We start from the raw sequence: 24430 nt of genomic DNA on the forward strand, positions 1-24430 counted from the left end.
TGAAGAAAAGACTAGACTAAATATTTATGTAATATGTCTACAAGTTGTTAAAGTTTTATGAACTCACAACAATAATTTTAATCGATTTGTTTAGAAACTTTCAAAAAAAAAAAAGAAAAAAGAACTTCCATTGACGAAATCACGCTACAACTATATTTACTGATATATTGATAAAATAATCTCCACTTTGTTTTGAGAAACAAACTAGCCGTTGGAGTGTCATGTAAACATATACAAAATATAACGGGGACATAGCAAAGGTATAAAATCTCCGTGATAAATAACCAAGAGACGTTTGTTAAAATAAAAATCCGATATGTTTACTCAAAAGATTTATCGCCTCAAGAATAAGATACGTGAAAAATCACAGACGCCACTTGACTAGACAAATAAGTATAAGCAAAGTCACCAATTCACAATATATGGGTGATATAAAAAAATTGGGAAATCAAGTCTAACCACGACAGTTCTGAAGTGTCAAAGTCTCATTTTCTATCGACATAATTCCATATACGTCTCATTCAGCAACATTTCACGTTTCCAAGATGGGCGTCATGTAACAACGTCACGAACTTCTTTTAACGGTTTGGTTTTGTCACGACGTCGCAAGTCTAGGACGGCTACAAATGAAGGAACAGCATCCCGTTAGAGATAATAACACTTTTTCTTTTTAAAATCTAACACAGACAAACACGTTTAATTTTTCGAGATTCGACTTGTTTAACCAGTTTTCTTTCAAAACGTTACCTTTTGTTAAAAAAACTCATGGTTTGTAAAGGCGCTTATTGGAGGCGTCAAAATAACGGGGACGTTCAATGGAAACATTAGGATACATATAAGGAAATAAAAGGGTTCAGTTGCGTGATTCTTATCGCACTAATATTTGCGTTAATAATCCTTCAAAGAGTAAAAGTAGTTTACAAGAAAAGTAGTTTGTAATCCCAAGGCGGAAAATTTAGTCTACGAAAGCATGATATTGGGTTTATTTAATTAGCTCAGGTTTCGCGACTTTCGGCAGGTTAGCCTTACTGAGTCAGCCTTACCTGTTCACACAAGCTATTAAATTTTCAGACTAAACCTCCTCCAATGCAGTCGATAGGGGTAATTCTATTACCGCTATCGACTGCATTAGAGGAGCCTCTTTTATCGTTGCGTGTAGTTTAAGGAATAAAAAAAAGCAAATTACCAAAAACTATGTTTTTTTGTAAAATTCATTATCGACGGGTATACATCTCATATGGAAAGAATATTATATATAGAATATAAAGAATACTTTAGAACAGGTAGCGGCTTAACTTGCAAAAAGTATTTTCGTCACCGAAATTATATTTTTAAATTTTTATTGAGTTTAACATACATCTGAGATAATAAGAAGGCTTTGACGGTGTTTTTTATTAAACCTTTTGTGTTTTTTTAGGTGTAGCTACGCAAGTAAACTCTTCGTTCTTTTTATTTTTATTGTTTTATTTGCTTTCCATCAGTTTGTGTTCATGTCCGACAAATCACATCACACAAATAACACAAAGAAAGTAGACATTTTTGTGAATATTTTTATTTTACTTTTCCTGAGAACTGAAAAAATGTAATTATTTGTTACAGAATATGAGCAGTGTATTACAGAAACAGAAAGAAAGAGAAAAGAGAGAGTGAGAAATACAAGGTAGATAGTTTCGTCAAAATGATGTTGTACATCAATTTTTGGTTCTACTATCCAGAAACAATCGCCTTTTTGTTCGTAATTTTTTAGCATTTTTTAACCGTTATATGAAATGGAATAAACTAATAATCTTATATTGGGCCTTAACATAACTTATCTAACGTCGAAGTCACACTGAACAGTTGAAAACACATGTACTTCACTAATTTTAGATTAGCCACCGAATTCACGCTAGATTAGCTATGATGTAAACATTTATCTTCAATTTAACCAATCGCAGCTTGACTTGGGCTAATACCAAATTTTGTTCAACTTTCTATACATTTTTTGTAAGCAACAGAATATTTTGTTGTCTGTTGACTATCGAACGAATACTGACCGGTTTTGATGCTGCGCTGTGACTGAAAGATTTTCTTATGCAAACAAAAAATTAAAAAACATTTTTTTGTGAAGTTGTTCTTTCCAAGACACCGAGAAAAAAAGCAGGTTCGATTTTGTTACTTCAGAAATACTAATTTGTTTTGTTTACATAATGAATTTAATTTTATAGATAAGACGCAGTCGGGTCATAACCAGTTTGCGAGGTCTGTGCCCCCGATCAAGGGGACAAAGCTCAAGCGAAGTCTGTACTTTCAAGCCACGGCTTTAAATTTGACATTAAAACAACATAGCCGGTAAAAATCAATTTTAGGAAAGACTAACTTACATGTTTGCTTGCTCACTTAGGCTGGTTTGTCAATCGGAATCAAACCATTGTCACGTCTTTTATCGTACGAAACTTAAATGACTTTTAGAACAAGAAAACTGTTTTTCTATAACCTCTGTTGTTTCTTTTTTTTCTGTTTCTTATATTTACCCACTTCGGGCTGGTCGTTTTTTACAAACTTTCTTATAAGCCCGGGGTCAAAAGTACAGACTTCGCTTGAGGTTTGTCCCCTTGATCGGGGGCACAGACCTCGCAACCTGGTTATGATCCGACTTGAACGATTTCAGCCTTACTTTGCTTAAACATAATGCTTAAAAAGGCATTTTAATAGACAGCAGATAAAGAAAAAATTAAAATATTAAGCGGCAAAAACCTACCGAGCGACTGCGAGATTTGTAGCGAAATTTCGCTGCATCATAACTTGGCAAATGACCTATGAAAATTTAAAAGTTTTGGTCATTCAAACATAGGACAAGAACAAGAAAGAAATCTAACAGCATGTAATGCCTCAATTAAAATAAAAATCTGACCAATGACTCGTTTTCACATTAGAAATGCGATAAAAAAATACACAGAAGTAACTACAGTTCTATTGACGGATTACACGAAGTAAGATAGTACTTCCATATTTACAGTTCACACAAATACACAAATGCGAATGGGTACGCTACCTTTAGGGGACGGAGAACGACGCCTATTATCGTGGTCTCTACAATAAAGAAGTAATTATTCTAAATAATTTATTTATTAAAAAAAGGGCAAGGTGGGGGGGGGGGAGGGGGATAAGGGATATTATAGGGACATACTTTGCTGGTGCTTTATTTTGTTCAAAGGAAAATTTGTTGAAAGAAATGCAACATCACTCTAGCTTGCATGACAAGCAAGCCGGTTCACGGAGAGACCAACACATTTCTTTCAATTTCAAATAAAGGTCCCTGTTTTAAACTGTAGCTACAAATCTAACAAGAATCAAGTATAAAAAATTCATAAAGCCAATCAGGATGAATAAATTTGTTTAGTAACAACAACAACAAAAGGTAGTTAACGTTTACGCTAGTGTAAGCAGCATAAATACCTCATTCTCATCATACGGCTCATTTCGTATATCTGTATATCTCTCTCCTAAAACAACAGAAAAAACATTGAAGTAGGATTGCATTCGTAGTGTGTTACGAAATGTGTATTGAAGTTTTATAAACTACAATTCTTCCTTAAAAATAATAGGGATATTGAACTGTCCAGAACGATACAAAATTTGTCTGTTAAATAATGTTTGTAGTTGTGTATATTTCAACTGCTGGAATGTTCTTGTTTGTAGAAAAAACGCTCTCTGCGATTAGAAAATTTTGACAAACGCCATGAGCTTCAATTTTTCACGATATAATAAAATAGTATATTATGCAAGAGAAAGACTGTAAATTACTGAGTAGTTGACCAAGTTCAGTGGAACTTTTTGTGATTCGAAAAACCGCAAAATTTTTGCACTTTAGCAATATTAAGCGGTTGACTAAGTTTAGTGGTATTTGCAAACTTTTATATTCGCGGATGATTAAAAATTAAGTTTCGTATTACTTTAAAGTTCAGACTTCTTATTTTAACTTTATTCAAGGGTTGGGATCTAAGAATATCGCGGAATGGATTTTTATGATTAAATCTAATAACATTCCTGCGAATAACATTCCTGCGAATAACATTCCCGCGAATAAAATTTCGCGGCTTAAGACTCTCTGATATTTCGCAGAATTAAACTTTGTGACATTTGTGAAAAAAACGCGTTACAGAAAAATACTTCTGTCACAAAGTTGTGAAGTACGCGCAACATGCTTTCACACTGCTGGTAAAATAACAAAAACTAGACAGAATTATACAGAACATGATTACACTGTTCGGCATTATAGTATTTTACAGTTGATTGGACAAACAAGTGCGACTACTTTTGTGAGAGCAAATATGTTAATTAACCGTAGTTTATTTAAAATATTTGCTAATATTGTCCTGATATGCTACGTCACTCCATATATGGACCGAATAGAAATGCTGCGTAAGCTGCGAGTGCAAATAGAGAGACCAGCGACTGAGCTGTGGTCATACAATAAATACTACCCAAGTATTGAGAGCATGTTTTTAACTGAGGAAGTTATCGAAGAAAGTGTATCTAATCATGGAAAACTTTCAGAGGAAGCCATTAAAAAACAATTCCTGAAAGCATTGACAGGACAAGATGTAAATTTATATATATTTGGAGAATCTGTGAGTGTAGGTGCGGACCTCGGTGAAAACAACATAGAGAACATCTACCATTATGCGCTTGCTGATTGGTGGAATAAAACAATAGGAAACGTGACGGGTAGCAAAATGATTCGTCGCGTTTTAGCCGTGGGAGGTGTAGCTACAGATTATTTTGATCGATGCTGGACCGAATATCTAGAAGACAATGAAACATTCGATATTGCATTATGGGAGTTCAACATCAACGATGCATCTTTTACGAATGGAACATCGGTCGAACGATTTACAAGAAGTGTATTTTCCAAATTTAACCGCCTAGATTTATTATTTACTATATTTTACACAAAGAATCTTCTCGCAGCAAAGAGACACAGCTTGAACGAAGACATCGTGAAAGATAATGCGGAATATTATAACTTAACATGTATAAACATAGAACCAATGACCAACCATTCAACGGAAAAATTAGAATTACAGCACATGTACACCAAAGATCATCCGTCAATTCTGGCGCATGCGCATATGGCTTTATCACTTATTTCATACTACACCAGAGTGCTTCTTAGACTACTAGATTCACTTGTAGATGAAGACACTAACGACAAAAAATATTTAAACTTAACATTGCCGTCTCCAAAATTCGTAAAAAACGACCACTACGACACGACTTGTTGGACGGCCGTAACTTTCGACTTCAACAATTACAACTTAAAGCACTCTCTTTTTGCTTTGTCAGCTAACGCGAGCAAAGGATTTAAACAGGTATTGGATGGATGGAAAGATGTTCCAGAGATTCGCTCTGATATGACTGGAGGTTACAAAACAAGCGAAGCCAACGAACATCTCTATTTAACGTTTAACGTGACACGCAACGAAAACCAACAGAGCAGAGAAGTATCGTTAGCGTTTCGGGGAGAACCAAACACTTATACATCTATAGAGATGATAAAACATGCTTTAGTTGAAGCGAAGTATAATATCACATCACGAAGTGCTGGCTTGCAAGTAATCCCACTTGGTGTCTTCTCAAAAGGGAGATGGACACTGCATGTTGAGTCAATACGTGGAGGTATACACATATGTGCCGTTATAATATGCTAACATAAAACGTTAAGATGTTGTCTTCACAACTTCAGCTTCATCACAACATATGGTCACAATTTTAGATAAAAAAGAGGACTGGCATCGGGCTAAGGATAAGTTAGTTTTTAGCAAGCAATAAAAAAGTCAACTTGCGCGACGGTAACGCTCTTCACCACGGCACATGGATGTTAAACATCGTGCACACAATAACATGGGAGCCGAGACCATTTATTTACATTTGCGGTTTGTTTGTTTGCCTTAAGTACAACTGCGAGTTTAGACGAAATAAACGTGTTACAGAATCTACGAAAAGAACTTAACCATGTATACGGTTTACCATCCATCTAAATTGGCGCATGCGCACATGACAATATCTTTAATATTTTACTACAGAAGCATCATCTTGCGAACAATAGATGCCATGCTCGAAAATGGAAATCTTGTGAACACAATTATGAACATTAGAAAGTTACCGTCGCCTGTATTCGTCGAAAATGATTATTACGACACTACGTGTTGGACTGCCGTAACTTTCGATTTCAACAATCACGACTTGAAGCATTCTTTATTTGCACTGTCAGCAAACAAAACAGACGGATTTTTACAGTCTTATTCAGAAATTCGTAACGTACCTGAAAGACGAGTTGATGCCACCGGTGGGTACCAAGCAACACAATCAAAAGAGAAGTTGTTTCTAACATTTAATATTGGTCGCACTGACCAAACAAAAGAAAGAGAAGAGTTTGAAGTGTCAGTGGCGTATAGAACAACCACGAATACCTCAGCTTCATTAAAGATGTTTACAAACGACGTGTTTGTTTTACCAAAACAACTAATCATTCTATCAACAGATTACGATGCGCTATTTGTAGCTCCACTGGGGTATTTTCATGATGGCAGATGGACATTGAGTGTAGAAACACTTTGCGCTGGGATAAAAATATGTGCAATAATTATATGCTAAGTTGAAGTGGAATATACTTAAATAAAACTTTAAGAAGAATATAAACACTCACTGGAAACTGGAAAAAACAATTATTTGTCGTTTTATGGGTTAACACAACTTTCAGACAATAAACTTCAATTTCATTTTAATCATGAAGACTTCTTCAAAAATCATGTATATAAAAATTGACACCCACTCAGGACAGTGCCATTAAGAATTAGTAAGATAGATAATAAAAATTAGATAAAAAATATAGATAAAAATTAGAGAGAACAACTGATACAAGAAGAAACATTTCGACATTACGACAGAAATATTTTTAAGAGGGTGATAAACGATTCATTTCGTTAAACTCCAACGCTGCATTTGAAAATGGCTGATAATACGCAACACAATTTGCAAAATTCGATTTATAGGGTTGCAATTTTTGATACATTTTTTCCCCAACTTTTTATGTCCAACATGTCTAACTTTTGAAATCGCGAATTCGACAAATTGAATCAAACAAGGGTGATACAAAATGAAGGTTTTCGAATCCGGCAACCAGGATTCAACAAAATGAATCGTGTATATCTAATCTAAATGGTGTCTTACCTCCATTTCTTGATCTTTTGCGATTTGTTTTTTTTGCTCTTCCCTCTTATCAACTTTAACTAAAGATTTATAACAAATAACATTATAATAAATATCATCTGTAGGAAATCAGGGTTATGTAATTGGAAACAAACAAACAAAACCCTCACTCTGCTTGTTTAACATCTTCTGCATTCTAAGTTTCATTTTTTCACGTGGTGTCAATTTATTCTGCAACAAAAATAAATTACGTGATGGACTTCCACCAAAAAAATTATAAATTAACAATCAACAATCCCTGACGAAACGTATTGATACAAGTTGGCAAATTTCGAAGTTCGTCACTACAAATAGTTTATAGACGATTTCCGCAATAGCTCTACGCAATTTGAACTTATTAACGTCTACGGCGAAATTAGGACTTAGGATCTCAGGTTATTTGGTTAGAAATCAACTCCTAAAATCAGCTTATTGCTGCTGATGTCAGCGGTTTCCCAAATTTCGGTGGATTATTCTGTAATGGGGACATGCAACTAGTGCATTTTAAGGCTACTGATCTAACCTACGCATCTAAAAAAGTAGCACTTCCACGCCAGCATTAAAAAATGGCCAAAAAGTGCAACTGTCTCAAAAGATCTTGAAATTAATTTCCCATGCCTTTTATAAAAACATTCATGAACATTCATTCATAAAAATGTTTTCAGGCAACAATTCAAAGAGACACGAAAGCACGACTTTTAAATTTCATCCCGTCATTCTGATGAAATCAATCTGCTGACTGCCTGACAATATTTTCGAGTCTGCTGACCTAGTGACAACCCAACAATGAAAGTAAATAGAAGAAAATTTACCTTATCAACTGGTGTAGCTTTGTTAGTACTGAAAAAAGAAAACAATACATGGGTGTCTTACTTATTATTTATGCTAAACAAACTAGCCCTAGCGCGTTGTAACGTAAGTTTCGTAAATTTAAACCAGCCCTAGCACGTTGTAACAGAAGTTTCGTAAATTCAAACCAGCCCCAGCGCGTTGTAACGTAAGTTTTGTTAATCCAAACTAGCCCCAACGCGTTATAACGTAAGTTTCGTCAATTCAAACCAGTCCTAGCGCGTTGTAACGTAAGTTTTGTATTTTCAAACCCGTCTCAGCGCATTGTAACGCAAGTTTCGTTTATTCAAACCAGCCCCAACGCGTTGTAACGTAAGTTTCGTAAATTCAAACCAGCCCTAGCGCGTTGTAATGTAAGTTTCGTAAATTTAAGTCAGTCCTAGCGTTTTGTGAAATTAGTTTAATTTAGGAAAATAATTTCCACTTACCCTAATCTCTTCATAATTGCTCGATGTGGGGACTTTGATCGTGAGCGACTTTCTCTCGAACGACTGCGCGAACGTTTTCCTTTCGAACGACTTCGCGAACGTCTTTCCTTCGAACGACTTTCTTTTGAACGACTTCGCGAACGTCTTTCTTTTGAACGACTTCGCGAACGTCTTTCTTTTGAACGACTTCGCGAACGTCTTTCTTTCGAACGACTTTGCGAACGCGATTTAGTACGGGATTGTCTTTTACTGTCTATTTTGGATTTTTCAGGAGACTTTGATCTCTTATATCTTTCCTCTCTTGTTTCAGTTGACTGTGAGCGTGATCTAGAATCCTTTCGAGACCTATCCTTGCGCGTGGAAGATTTTGAGTTTTTATTTGAGTTGGATCGCTCACGTGAGCTGCTACTACTGGAACGAGACCTATGCGACCTATGCCGACTATTAGAATGTCTCTCTGATCGATCACGCGAACGTGACCTAGAGTACCTATGTGAGCGGTGTCGTGACCGAGACCTTGAGCGTTTACTATGTCTGCGTCTATCCCCAGAACGTGAACGTGATTTGTGTTTATTGCCAGAACGTGAACGTGAACGGGATCTGTGTCTGTGTCTGTCACGGGATCTGGATCTACGATGTCTACTATTTTTATTTCTCGACCTAGATCGACTGCGAGATCTATGGCTAGAACGGTTTCGGTGCGAATCGTCTTTTTTTCTATTTGATTAAAGTCATAACAGCAAACAGTTTTAACAAGTATGAGTAAAGTTCAAACGCAAAAAATAACGTACCATAATGGAACAGCAAATCGATAACAGCAACATAAAACGAAAGAAAACAAGAGAAATAATTAGCAAAAATAAAATAGGAATAGGTATAAAAATATAGAGTTATACATGAACATCCTTTATTTAAAATTTAATCAGATCTGAATCAAACATTTATTATGCTCAACCAAAAACAACAAATGGAAGTATTTGAATTTCTTTAAAGAATTAATTCGCACAATGTGTTGCATAGAAACTAAGAACCCAATTGAAGGATCCTTATTAAAGTCAAGAGTAAAAACAGTAGAATTTAAGCAACTGAAACCATAAAAACAGACAAACAAAAAAAGGGAAAAAGTTATATACCGACCGAGGATGCGATTTTACTTTCGGAATTTTTTCGTCTTTTACAATATCACCTCCGAATTCAGTTATGAATTCAATTTTTTCTTCAACGATGGGCGAGTTAGAACGAGAGGATGACGATGAATCGCTTTCCCTTAAAGAAAGTACAAGTCATACCCTAAAATCTCAATGAAACACGTACTCCGTATTTTAGTTGAAAAGCCACACGATACTGTTTTAGGCCAACCGCAAATCAATTTACAGGAAAGGCGTTTTAAGCAACGTTTACATGATTGAACTTGAGGTTTAAACAATTCGTTGAAGTACTTTTAATAATAAAAAAGAAATTAACCCAAGATTACTCATATAACGCCCCTATTTTTTCAATCTCAAAAATAACAAGGAAAAAAACGTCATAAATACAAAACCTGTTTTAATGCAAAAATTTTCACATTTTTTATTACCTTTTACATTTCTCTTTTAAAATCTTTTATCTTCAAATTTTCAAATTTTATTTTCAACACAAAATCCCTGCAAAGTTCCTTAAAGCTTTGAAAAAAGATCCTCTTTAACACAGATAATATACATATTATAAACAATGGAGACTTTCTTTTCAATTTGGTGAAAAATTTGAGATTACTCAAATTTATTTACCTGGTTAAAAGCAGGTTCCTATTTGAATCGTGAAAACGCTGCTTTAAAGCAAACTTTATTAATGGTGCATTATCCTCTAGTGTGTTAATATTTGAATTGTGCGTAATAGTGACAAAAGTGCGACCACAATGTTTCTGTTAGAAAAACATGAAATATACCTATCATTGTCTTGTGCTGAAGTGTCTTCCTGAACAGCAAAGCTAAAATATACCATATAAGTTCTTGTAAAGGGCCAATAGAAATAACACGATCATCATTACCAACAAAAACGACAACAATACCACCACGGAAAATAACTCCACACACACCACAATCGATAGCAACAACAGAAAATAACAAATACAATTCACATTAAAAAATAAACAATGAATTTTTTTATTACCTTAGGGGTGATCCACGCATTGTTTTTTGCTTTATTCGCAAACATCTTCGAGCTGACTTCCCCTTTCTGCCCTAAAGTCAAAAAAATCAAAAAAATCAAAGCCTCTATCTTGTACACTGAAGATTCAAAAAGAAAACATCAAGATAGAAGCTTTTACAACAGGGACTGGTTAAGTATCGAAATAACATCGCATTTCAACATAAGAACTGCGATTACATTGAGTTTAACTTCACCTACCTTTTCACACACAACACTACGTGTCTTTTTAATTTATAACCAGTGAGGTCAATCACAATACATAAATCCATGGAGCAAAGTAGAACATCAAGAAACAAAGGAATAAAACGGCTTACAGGCATTTTTGAACGTTCTTCCTCTTCTGCCTCAAGCAACTTTACATATTCAAATTCTTTCTTTTCAAGTAAAAGTTGCCTAGAAGTAGGAAAATTTTCTGTTAATATACAGTATGTGCAAAAACATAATTATATTCGTGGCTAGATAAAAGCAAATGATAAAGCTGATGGTTTAGTTTCTACTGACTTGCAATATTGTCCATATCCCACACCATATCTCGTGGCTAAAGCATCCAAGTGATTTGTCTAAAACGCACACCAAAATGTGTGTCAAACGGTCCAAGAAATAAAATAATCATACTCATCAAAATATTACGTGATATGTCAGAAATTGGTAAAATAAGTCTATTAAAACTGTTAGAAATGGCGTGGCATTTTAAGTGTAGAGCTATTTAAACTTCTCAATACTCAGAAATATTTTTAATTGACAAGTAGATTATTAAAAATACAATGTTGTTATAATGTACAAAAAAACACGCTGTTTTGTGTATAGACAGACAACATTGCATTAGCTTGAGGATTTCACAGTTTACATAGATGCATTATTTACAATCAGCCTGTCTAATTCAAATTTTTCATGTCAGCAAAAAAGTAAGGAAATGCAATGTCTTTTTCCTACTGACTTTGTTAATAGTAGTATTTGAATCAGGAATTGGTGAGTGCGAATTAAATAAGAAAGGCTGTAAATAAAAATAAACTGACCTGTTCCTGGGTCAACTCCAACACATTAACGTTAATATCTAAAAATAAAATAATTTGTTAGTATGATTCACACTGTTCGCAGATACCTATCTTAAGGAAATAATTTTTGGGAGAACTAATTTTTCCGAGAAATGATTTGGGGATAAAATTTAAATTTTGCGAGAACTATTTTAAAGACTTTTATGTAGCACACATAAAATAAAATAAAGACTGCTGAAATTGATATTCACATTTATGTCGTTCTAAGTAAATCAGTAAAAATAATAAAATAAAATTAGTGTAATTTAAAAAAAAAAATAAAAAAAAATAAAAATTAGTTTCCTTATTATCAATTGCACAAAAATTTTTATATTCCACCTTTTTTATTTCCCTCAATAGGACAGGAAATAGGTAGAATTCGATTAACCACACAAACTGCTTTAATTGTCCATATGAAAGTGTTTAGGTAAATAAGTGGTCACATCTTAGAAGTGTACCTATACCCTATGGCCACCTTGTTATGGTGGCTGCTTTTTTTAAATAACTGTTAAAAATAGCTGCTGCTCCTTCTTAAAATCAGGTAAAAATATGTTAACGCAAATTTTGAATGTTAAAAATTTAGAGAATCTTTATTAAATAAGAAAACAGAAACATTTATCCAAGAAAAAAAAACATCTTGTGATTGCGAATCAAATTTGAGAGATACTTAGAGAAATCAAACTGTAGCCAAAACTTTACATACCTATATCACTCAACTCTCCATCACTTTCCTCATCAGTACCATCCCTATCATCATCATCCGACACAGCTGTGGAATCATCATATTTGTAATGGATTTTCGCTTTTGCTTTACTTGCAGATCTTAACATTTTAGTATTTATCAAGACAAGACTAAGTTGACTAGCAGGATTAAAAGAGAACTGAGCTCTAAGTTGGTAAAATAACTAAAAACCTAAATTTTCAAAAATCCGGTATAGATTTTTCAAAGTATATAGTAACACTTTTTAATCTATAAAATTTAAAATCTTCTTTGCAATTTACTATTTTTAGCTAGTGTATAACTTCGGGCTAATTGGGAAATATGTCTTTTTTTAACTTTATTACTCCCAGTTGTATTTTTTATTGTTTTTAAAAAGCAAAAAGGGTTAGTCAGGCCATCAAAAAAATTAAGACAAAAATTTTAATTAAGTTTGAAACTTAATTAATCAAGTTTGAAAAATTAAGCAAATCAAATAGTATATTTTTACTTTTGTTTCTCCAACTGGGCCTGTTCAGCCTGTTTTCTTCCAAATGCCTCCTCAGCTTCTAACTGTTTTAAGTAGCTTTCTTCGGATGCTAAAACAAAAAAAACAGTAAAACATACTTAAAGAAAGAATAATGACTGATGAAACTCAAAAACACATTTTAGCTCAGATTAACTGCTTTTGGCTTTGATTTAAATCAAAACATCAAAATTCAATAAAAAACATATATCATTCCAGAAGGTATATTGCCTGTAAATATATCAGCCAGGACTTAAAATATATTCAATTTAGAACAATAATGGATACAGCAACCAATTTTTATTAGAGTAGCTAGTAAACAAAATAAACAGGTCTTTCTTAAAAGGGGTCACAAAGAATGTTTTTAAGTTTATCAAAATAAAAACTGGTAATTCAAAGCATGCTTAAAAAAATCCTGATGTAAAAAAATAAGGACTTTGATTTTGTCTTTGTTTTTAAGTACCTCCTGTTGCATCTATTTGCACAAGTGTTCTGTATCTTTCATAGTTACATTTTCTTTCAAACTTTTCGTCTTCGGGGTCACTAAAACGGTATTGTTTTATATTCATTTATTTAGTTTGCTTTATGTATGTACACTCCATATAAATGATGCACCTGCAGTTCTTTATCCCTCAATATTAGTAATTTCAAATTACTACCAACATAAAAATATTGACTTAGGTAAGAATCGAAGATGATATTTTACCTCTCTTTAGTTTCAACCTTTTTTTCTGGTATAAAATCAAGATGTGCTCTCACATCAAACCTAAAACAAAACAGTATTCAAGTTATCAAAAGAGAAGCTTGCTCAGCAGGTCTGACTGAATTTTTACTAGCTTTACTGAATTTGTACTAGCAATTGTACTAGCTTGTTCCTTTACACAGCATAACTGTTAGTAGACAAAAGGACCAGTTGGACAGGCAGACCTGGGTGGAATAATTGAGATTGACAAGTGTATAAAGGAAAAGATGAAACTTTGGAAAGAGTGGAAGTCAGGTCGTAGTAAAAGTAATTACTTAGAAGCTTAGCATCGTTCTTGTACAGCCCCAGGGAATTCCACGAAGAAAACAACACGCGTGCTACACATTGCACACGTAAATCTATTTTAGAAAATTTGCGCGTGCGTTTTTCCGATTTTTTTCCTGGTTTATTTCACTCTTATCAGTCCCGTGAGTGTTATTTAAGTGGTTTAAAAGTGCTAAATAATATATTAACAAAACACCTTAGTTCGTTGTAGGAAGTAATTTATAATAGGTAAATAACATATAATTAAATTTAAACAGTGGACGAAGAGACGCTGACACGTGCCACACGTTGCACTTACTGAAATGGTCTGCCATTTTGTTTGTAGTGCTATTTATCCCCAACCTTGTTCCCAGGGTTATATTTTCTCCGTGGGTTATCTATTATCTATAAAAATGGTAAAAATGGGAGTCATTTTTTATTTATTGAGGTTTCAAGTTTTGTTTGTTAGATTTTGGGAAACGGCTTGTTTGGAATAGTTTAAAGTTGTTTTTAAATTTAAAGTTGTTCTTTAGATTTTTAAAAGTAAAACAAGTATGTTATGTTCTTTTATACAGTTAGGTATTTTAAAATAAAATGTTCAACATACATTTAATTTCACACAGGCAGAAAAAAACACATTTAATTTAAACACGGTGTTTAATTAACGTTTTTAAAAAAATTTAATTTAACCACAAGTGATTATTAACTGTTTTTAATGATACAGTTGAAGCTGTCGATGTAAAACGATTGATTTTTGGAATACAGTTTTAAATAGTTAAATGCTTAAAGCATAGCCTTAAACGGCGACATTAACTACGCTGTAGAAAATCAACTTTTATAATTCCTTCGTTAATTTTTTTTATTTTAGGAGAGTAAGGAGCGTAATTAGCGTGTGCGATGAATCGCACGCCTGAATAGCTGTTGCACGTGTGTGGGCGCGTGCGCGTGCGATCGCACGCTTCATATGGAATTTCCTGCAGCCCCATAAGCAAAGTCAGAAGCAGAGAGAAACAGATTTGCAGATGTGTATAAGAAAGCAAGACAAACAACGAAGGCTGATCAAAATAAGTAGGCAAGAAGTATATACACTGATGAAGGTGTTTGGCTAGGACAGATGAGAAAAAGTTAGCTTGGGACAGAAAAACTTAGTTTTTTTCTTTGCTAACTAGTGGAGTCTTAATTAATTAATTAAGGTGAAAGGTAGGCTGTACGAGGTCTGCATGAGAAGTGTTATGTTATACGGTAGTGAGAAATAGGCAGTAAAGCAAAAAGATTTTGACTGTTTAGAAAGAAATGATTTTAGAATGATTTAGGTAGATGTGTAACACCAGTTTGTTTGACAGAAAAAGTTCAGATGAGCTAAGAAGCAGGGTAAGTATGTAGTTATATTAGGTTATCCAGATAAAAAGATTGAGTTGGATGAGACATTCAGAAATAATAAAGAAGGATTGCTAAAAAAGAAAACTATAGTTGTTATTGCAACGATGCAAGCTTTATGTAGTTTTAATTAGAAGAGAATTTGGTCCTTCTGCACAAACTTATAGAACCAGGACAAAACTGGAATGAACAGTATTTTTTAGCCTGATTTCAATGTGCATCTACATTAACCTCCAGAATTTGCACCATCAACTTTACTAGTACTGGTAGCCCATTACTAATTTCACTATACCTGTCAATCAGTATGTCTTCGTCACCTTGCCAGGGCATACTAAAATACAGATTAACAGTAACAAAACCCGAAAAAGGTAACCCAGAACTTAATCTAGCGTTTATATATAATTCTTAATTAAAAATTTTATTAGGTTTTCTCTGAGAAGTAAATTTATTTACCAGGCTGGGAATGCAGAATTCTGTGATTCAATTGCAATTGATAATTAAAAATCAAAGATCTGCCTGTGAAACAACAACAACAACATCAACAACAACAAAATCAACACTTACAGTTGGCCATCAGTATTGTTGACAGATGAGCTTTCTCCAAGCATATGAAATTTACATTTCTGACCATGGATTCTAATCAACTGATGAGGATCCATTCTCTAAAGCAAAAGAAATGAAGATAAATTATGATTTTAGTATACTACATTTCCATGATATTGACCAAAGTACTCAATAAAACTGAATGTGAAGTCAGCTTGAAAAATTTTACACACTTTAATACCGTAACAACAGTAGTCTGGGATTACTGTAGACGACTTGCCATTATTTTTCTGTTACAATTAGAACTTTTTTGGACACCCATGTTTTTAAGTTAGCTGTACTTCCCTCAAGATAATGTTTTACTTGCTTATTAACCTGTATATAAATATTCTTATACACTTATAATGATCTGTATTTAAAAAATAAGCTCCAATAACAAATTTTATTTGACAAGAATGGCTTTATAGAAACAAATAACATTACGTAGGTTTCTTGTGGCTTCGTTCTACACCAACAACTAAAAGAATTTTAGTTTTACCACAAAATAATCAAGATAAATGCAAACACAATAAACAGAGGAAAAAAACAAATTAACAAGCTGATAAGTGTGAAAATGAAAAGTAAAATCTTTACCTACCATTTTTGAGTAAAAAGCCTGCCTTCGTTCAGCCCTTTTTTTATAATCAATGAGAATTCCCCGCAACTTTTTTTCTTGTTTCCTTGCCTCCTGCCACATCTTGATTTTTTATTATTTAACTGTTTGTTAAAAAAGATATTCCTAAAAAGTAATTAAAAATGTGCTGCTTATTGTTAATAAGCTGAAAGAATGAATAGTACAGTACTGGGATCCGGACACTTAACACCATCGACTGTGCACCATGCACGAAGCATACGATCCATCCTACTATCGAAATAAAATTTTTAAGCACTATGAACACTGCGATCTATCGTTCTAATTATGTTGCAATATCAACAATCTTACAATATTGACTTTATAATTTAAAAAAAAATCTAATCTGGCTTATTGTTTTTTTATATATATAAATAGAATGGCTTACCAGAAGAAAAAATATAGCATACTATAATAATTTTCAGTTAAACCATTAAAATGGGTCATAGAAAGCAAAAACATTGTTTAAGTATGGGATATGAGCATTAGTGGTTCTTTAATGGAGTTGTAAATCACAGAAGTCGTCAAAGACACAGTTCTACAGAGGCGTAACTGTAAAGAACTAAGGGCAGGTCTTACTTGTTGTTTGCTGCATTGTGCAGAAGAGAAACTTGGAGGAGCATATTATTCTGGGCCTCTTTTTGGTATACAATGGTAGAACTTGTAGAAGTATTCTTCCTTTAGTTTGTCAATTTTGTCATAAATGTGACCTGCATTGTAAAATTTTTTCATGGAAATTCTGTAGAGGGACCTTCATCAATGACGTTTTTACATTTTGATGATTATTTCATTGCATAAAGAATAAAAACAAATTTCACCAGAACCGAAACTTGTATATTTAACAGAACAAACGACCTGAACAGCTCACTGTTGAGGAGATTGATGTGCAACTGTGAGGGTATGACATTTTCTATACAGTACAATGTGAGACCATGTGTGCCATAAAGTAGGTCAATATGCTGCTAATTTGTTGATATAAATTCTAACAGTCTAGCCGCCTGCTGATATTTCACTTTGTGCAGTAGCTGTTCACCATTATTGTTTTGGTTTTTATATTGAAGCAAAACATACTATGGAAGCAGATTATGAAAACAACCTGTTTATAAACAGGACAGCTGGATTACGTACGCATGGGCTGATTGTTTTTTTTGCCCTGATTATGTCGTGGTGACTGGATTATGAACGCTGATAAAATCGCTGCAGGCTGTGATTGGCATTTTCGTTGAACTTTTGTTAATGAAACATTGACTAATAATTGTCCCTAGGCATAGCGAGAAACACTCTTGACGTAATTCTTAGTCTAAACTCCTCTTGTGAGTGCATTTCGACATAATATAGTTTGAAGTAACTAAATTTCACTGAACTTTTTGCTTGTTAGAAGTGATGACAAATGATATAAAATCCGGACGGTACTGATTATGCTTGTTCTATAAGTGAGGAATAGCGTAAAAGTGTAGCTAGATAGATAAGTAGATAGATGTGCATATTTTATATACATTGCTAGCCTCACAAATATATCCTGATATATATAGCCTGCCTATTATTTCCAGGAGGGGCCATGGCTTAGATGGAGAGTCCTAGAGTATTTAATGCTCATTTTGAGCTATGCAGACTCAATTAGGTCACGCGCTCTACTAGACAACTCCCGGCAACATCTAATGGCCCCCACTGGAAAGAATTGTAATTGTTGTCTAAAAGCAAAGCGACTTTTTTGGGCATGCCACTAATAATAATATAAATAATATAAAAGCGTTGCACATAAGCCTGCTCTATTGTGTTGTTTTTATGTATTTTCTGACCTGTTTATATATCAGGGCAAGCTGCTGGGAATGCGCAGAATTCATTATAATTCGGACAGAACATATACATGACTATAGGAAGATTAATATAATGGAATCTAAAAATAAAAAAAAGAACTCCACTGTAAAATTAGCTCTATGATGAGGAGCTTATTATACATATGTATCGCAATTATCTAGCTCAAAACAGGCTAATAATATTGATTCTCCCCAACTGTTTGTCATTAAGTTTGATTTGACATGTTACTTATGACAAAAAATCAAAGTTTTTTAAGAATCTTGGAAAGCAGAAAAACTAAAATATCTAAAATACTGCTGCTGCACTGCAGGAATCGGGAAGAGTTGGACAATGCTGATGTAGAAAAAAAAAGTGGAAAGTCTTTTTGGATATCGTTACGCAAAGAAGATGCACCATTACTTTGGCGCCATTTTACATACTGCGCACATGATTTCGTGTCCTTCAGTGTTGGATGCGCGCACGTGATATCAAGCGGTTTTTATACATTGCACAATTATAAATTTAAAAAGGCAATTAATTTTAAGTTTTAAGCCTCTAAATTATATAAACCTCTCGGCTCTATAGTAAAATTATAAACAGAGAGCATCGTTAGGAAGCTAGACACATTTCAAAGCATTATATGTCTTAGATTTTTATTAATTTATATCTCATTTTCAAAGAGAGTAAAAGCTGGTACACGACCCTGGGGTATCAAACGTCGTGCAGTTTCCATGAAAAATATGTAAACACAAACAAATAAGCCATGCCGCTTTAGAGAAATCCGAAATCTTTTTGTTCTGTGCTTTTAAATTTTGGGCTGTTAGTAGCTATTATACTCTGTATATTTATTGCATATTAAACTTCTTACTACTCACCAATTTCACGGAGCATGAATGATTTATATTATTTCTAGGACAGACAATGGGCAACTCGATGTGACAGCTAGCTCTCCCTGCGGGTTCTAGCTACAACCCTCCTTAAAATATTCTGAGACAAGTAATGTGGTAATTTTCGAAGTTCATAAGTTATTATTTGGCCTCTTTCCTTGTGTACAATTAGTTTTGTTCTGAACTTTGGATCACTACCTTAGCAGAAGCAAATTTAAACGATTTCTGTAGCTGATGGCCTGAAAAGAAATAGATCATTGTTATAAAAGATTTTTTTTTCACAAATTTTAATTATATACAATCCATATTTTGTTACCCATCTTTGTTAATTCTTTAGTAAAATTGCAGTAATATATACATTAAACCATCTATTGAAAAAGAAAGTATTTCAATGTCTTGTTCAAGTAATAATCTGTCAGAACTTGCCATATCAGCTCGAAGGACTGAATCGTTAGATGCTTCTGAAATATCCCAACTTGTCACAAATCAAACTTATGACTTGTTTGGAAGAGTCCATATTGCGCACATTATGTAAGTATATACAGTATCATTTAAATGTAACTTCATCACGCTCACACAACTTTTTAGCAGCTCCGTTGTTTTTTTAAATTAATTGTTGAGAATTCTTGAATTTAGGAAAGTTTATGTCTTACATGTTAGTAATTGTTTCTACACAAAACATTTATGTTATATCTTGTTTTTATGTGCAATGTGTTGTGATATTTTGTTTTTTTCTGTATGCACCATTAACGTTTTATACACAAACGTAATATTCTACCCATTATTATTATTCTGTCAAATTATGTCAGAAGATTTTTGTAGAATTTTATTTATAAAGGCAGAAAATATCATTAAAAACTAATAGATACAATAAATTGATGCTTGATAATAAACCCTTTTGTGTTTTCTCTTCAGCAGCTATCTGCTGTAATATATTGTCTTAGGCAATTAACATACCAAAATTTCCTTATAACCTCCTGCCAAGTCTTTCTCGGTCTGCCTCTGGGTTTTGCCCCAGGAACTATCAAGTCAATTCAATCTTCCTATCTGGATAACATCTTTAATTCTACGGATACTTAGCCTGCTTCTTAGCTCATCTAAACTCTTTCTGTCCCTCAGACTGGCGTTACACATCCACCTAACCATTCTCATCTCATTCCTTTCTAAACGATCAAGATCTTCCCGCTTCACTGCCCATGTCCCACTACCGTACAACATAACACTCCTTACACAGGCCTCATACAAACTACCTTTTACCTCAATTGACAAGACTCTGCTAGTCAACAAACGAAGTAACTCTCTGAACTTTTTCCAAGCAGAACCTATCCTGCAAGTAACACTTCTTCCAACGCCCCCTTCACTGCACAACATATTACCTAAGTAACAGAAGTTCTCAACTATCTCTAACCAGCCACTGTTGTACATCATTGAAGCTGGAAATACTTCATTCTCTGTAATCTCACCTTTGCAACGCTTGCATACAAACTGAATGCAGCTCTTAACCTTCCACCAATATTACTGCACTTCTTATGTACCCAATGCTTGCAAGTCTGACAAAAAATTGAGTTACTACCAACCCCTTTCCTGCAAACTCCACAAGGCCACTTTCCAACTACAAGGTCACACTTGGCTGCAATGCTACTAATCTTCCATCGACTCTGCTATGAGAACCAAATCATCTGCATACAATAACTCACATGGACAACCTGTTCTGAACTCCATCGACAGCGCTTCAAAGACTAGAACAAACAACAAAGGACTAAGTACAAAACCCTGATGTTGGCTATTATAAGCATCAGCTCAACATTCGTTTTCCATGGTAGCATCGATTAAATAGGGCATATTAATCATCTATTAATCTGATCCATAGACTGTTAAAAAACTTGAATTCCTCTAGATCAAGTCCTTATTACCTCCTACCAAGTTTTTATTGGTTTACTTCTGGGTTTTACCCTAGGAACTATCAAGTCTCTACACTTTCTTACCCAATTATCTTCCTTCATCCTTTCCTAGTACTCCGACTAACTTGCCAATATAAATGCTGAGAGGTAAACATGCTTATATCTATAAGAACAAAGTACCCAATCACGCACCCAAAGCTCATACAACCTACTTTATATTAAGAAAGCGACTCTATATTTTTTTTCTAAGCAGAGCATATTCTTCTTCCAACACCCTTTCAACACCCTACCCGTCATATCTCCTAAGTGACAAGTTCTCAACTATCTTGAATGACTCATTGTTATATTTGGCAATTTTGTTGTCTAAAATCTCACTATTGCAATTGCATACAAACTATATCAGCTCTTAACTACCACTGCACTTCCAACACCCTACCCGTTATATCTCCTAAGTGACAAGTTCTCAACTATCTTGAATGACTCATTGTTATATTTGGCAATTTTGTTGTCTAAAATCTCACTATTGCAATTGCATACAAACTATATCAGCTCTTAACTACCACTGCACTTCTCATGTAAGTCTGACAAAAAATTGAATTACTAATCTCTTTCCTGCAACCACAAGGCCTTGCTGTACATACACTGAATTTTCTTAACTAGCCACTCCTTCACACCTAATTTTCTTATAATCCAACAAAAAACTTTATGTGGCAGTCTATCAAAAGCTTTTCGTAAGTCTACAAAAGCGATATAAAGATTTCTCTCTTACCTAAATGTTTTCCTAAAGCTGTCTGAGTGAAAATATTGCATCAACAACAAAATCAAATTGTATCCTATCTAGATCAACTCTTGTTTTAAGTAACTTGTCAATCACTCTTTCAATAACTTTCATTACTTGATTAACCAACTTTCATTTTATGTAATTACCTCCGTCTAAGGCATCACCCTTACCCTTGAAACAATTGACTATCACTTGTGATGGCACTATCCTTTATAATTTTATTGGTAAGGTTTGTAATAAGCCCAACTTTATATTAAATTAGAATTAGAAATTACACTCTGATCAAGGGAAAATCCCTATACAACAGCTAGAACTGGATACAGAGGAAAAATATGGGTAACCAGTGGGAGAGTAATAGTGTGTTTTCCACTTGATTGATCTTACTCCTCTCAACTACAGCAAGAGCGTAGTTGTCAAAAAAAAAGATGTACAGAACTGATGAAACAAATGAAAGGAACAATTTAAATTACAATTGTCAACAAGGCATTTTAAATCTTCCCCAGTTCTTCTAAATTATCACAGCACTTATCTAATGCATTTTGTTTACCAGCTGGAACAGAATGGGTAAAAGTGTACATTAAATTTTGTTCACATTTTCTTTCTTTCCACTAGTTCTTAAAATGCTGCTTTCTTGAAATTTTTTGTTCCTGACTTCTTTAATGACTTCTATTAGCAAAATGTATTGTTGAGTCACATTTCTGACACCTCCTGATTTTGCAATCTCTGTCAACAGGTTTCATTTAAAAACATCTGATCCTATTCATGTTCTCTTTATATATTTTCTGTGCATTTCCATACAAAATACAATACTTCACAAAAAAAACCCTTCTTTAACCAAGGAACAGTTCCTGTAAGTGTGAAAACCAATGTAGCTTATTCCAAGACAACACATCCTAAAACTATACAATTTCAATCAAAATCTTTATTTTTTATTGGATGTTTCTCATGTGAATCCAATCCATCTGAACATTGCTTAAAATTGCTTGATCCAATTGTTTAATCTTGTTCATATGTTCACTATTGTGATCCCATGTCATGGAGAGCACAGCTGATGCAAGTGTTTATTTGCACACCCTGTTACCAAGGAAGATACCAGATAAACAATCTTTTTCAGGAAAGGCGTGCGATCGCGCACGCCTTAGCACACGCCTAAATCGTTTCAGGTGTGTGATTAATCGCACGCCTGAAAGATAAATCTTCAGTTTTCAAAATCAACCTATAAAATCTATTTTGTAGCGTGCGATGGCAGCCCTCGAAATAATTTTTGGAAAGTCGTCAGACAAAACGTACGATAGATTTCCGTCTTGGTCGGACACTTTTAGATCTCAGAAATTATTGAATAGTCCTGGTCCTTTTAATCCACAAACAAGCCTATTCATAGCCAACCTGACCATCCTAGCTAAATCACCGACTCCTGACTTAGTTAAAAGAACTACGTAGACATAAATCTCTTTTGCCTGACCCCTTCCTTGTTGGTAACCAGGTCTTACACAAGAAATCCAGCCATGAGGTTTTTAACTAATGTGGAGGTGAACGCCGACGGAGCACGGATGAAGCAAGTCTGCAAAACTGCACTTACAGGCGGAATAGACATTTTATCATGGATTTAATTGTAGATAATTTCTTCATTTGACAAAATAATTGGAAACCATAGCAAGTCCGAATTTAATGGATTTTTTCTTTATGCCTGTAAAAACGAAACCCACAGTAACTTTCTGAATGTTGAAGTTTTAAGCTACGTGGATAAAGATTTTTTTTAATTTGAAAACAAAGCATATTTTGCCTATTTGCTTGTGATGACCTGAAAAATAAACAATAAATATAAAAATGACAGTATAGTCATGCATACTATTTTGGACATGTAGAAAAGGAAGTTAAGATTGAGAGAGTCGCTATACCAGTAGACTCTCGATCATCGTGTTTGGGATTTACGATTTAAAACTTCCCCCACTTTTCTACCGCAAAATGAATGCGCAGCAAAAATAACTTTGAAGCCCATATCGCAGGCGCAACATTCTTTGCACATGCGTTTTACATCGCATGTGGTACTTGATTTACACGTGTGAATCATTGCACACCTATACTCAAATATTCCTGAAAAAGACAGGATAAAGTGAGATTCATAAAAATAATAAAACCTTTTCTATGAATTTCTTATACTTGCAGTAGTAACATTGAGAGCAATCACTGCATTGTCTGATAATGCTACCACAATAGCAAAAACTCAAATCGTTAACTTTGTAAGGTCATTAATACTGTGTCCCTTAAAATACTTCTCTTTAGTTAAGATGATTTCATAATAGACAAGCTTTTCATTGATGTTTTTCATCTTTTCATCTTTTGCTAATGCCGTATGCTATGTGTGCTAAGCAAATATTATGTGAGTCTGACTTGACAAGAGACTCGTAAAAGGTCTTAGCGAAATTTTGATCAGAAGTATAAAACTTTTGGTTCCTTTTATCTGATTGATTAATCAGCACAAAATAATATGGTTGATGGTATTACATTTTTTGT

At 34.0% G+C, this 24430-nt stretch overlaps 2 protein-coding genes across 2 annotated transcripts in view; one reads left to right on the forward strand and one right to left on the reverse strand.

The window, feature by feature from the left end:
* Positions 1–130: 130 nt before the first annotated feature.
* LOC130641115 (CLK4-associating serine/arginine rich protein-like) lies at positions 131–16847 on the reverse strand. The gene is made up of 21 exons (XM_057447779.1): positions 16518–16847; positions 15902–15999; positions 15630–15668; positions 13661–13720; positions 13418–13497; positions 12940–13027; positions 12435–12553; positions 11714–11751; positions 11199–11257; positions 11012–11090; positions 10659–10729; positions 10435–10476; positions 9648–9776; positions 8511–9227; positions 8046–8073; positions 7365–7425; positions 7216–7274; positions 3439–3485; positions 3035–3072; positions 2741–2796; positions 131–620 (listed from the first exon to the last, which is right to left on the reverse strand). The coding sequence occupies exons 1-21, from the start codon at positions 16614–16616 to the stop codon at positions 612–614; spliced, it is 2016 nt and encodes a 671-aa protein (XP_057303762.1). The 5' UTR covers positions 16617–16847; the 3' UTR covers positions 131–611.
* Positions 16848–19497: 2650 nt separating this feature from the next.
* Positions 19498–24430, forward strand: part of LOC130641117 (cilia- and flagella-associated protein 61-like) — a 50895-nt gene continuing 45962 nt past the window's right edge. The window contains exon 1 of the mRNA XM_057447782.1: positions 19498–19765. Coding sequence (XP_057303765.1) covers positions 19626–19765 — 140 coding nt within the window. The 5' untranslated portion in view covers positions 19498–19625. The remainder of the gene's footprint in view (positions 19766–24430) is intronic.

The sequence above is a fragment of the Hydractinia symbiolongicarpus genome, chromosome 4 (genome assembly GCF_029227915.1).
Source record: "Hydractinia symbiolongicarpus strain clone_291-10 chromosome 4, HSymV2.1, whole genome shotgun sequence".
NCBI lineage: Eukaryota > Metazoa > Cnidaria > Hydrozoa > Anthoathecata > Hydractiniidae > Hydractinia > Hydractinia symbiolongicarpus.

Coding starts and splice junctions, on each gene's coding strand:
- LOC130641115 (XM_057447779.1), bottom strand. CDS start 16,616: ATGTGGCAGGAGGCAAGGAAACAAGAAAAAAAGTTGCGGGGAATTCTC. Junction 13,028..13,417: donor GCAAATAGATGCAACAGGAG/GTACTTAAAAAC, acceptor TTTTTGTTTTAG/CATCCGAAGAAAGCTACTTA. Junction 9,228..9,647: donor AAAGTAAAATCGCATCCTCG/GTCGGTATATAA, acceptor TTAATCAAATAG/AAAAAAAGACGATTCGCACC.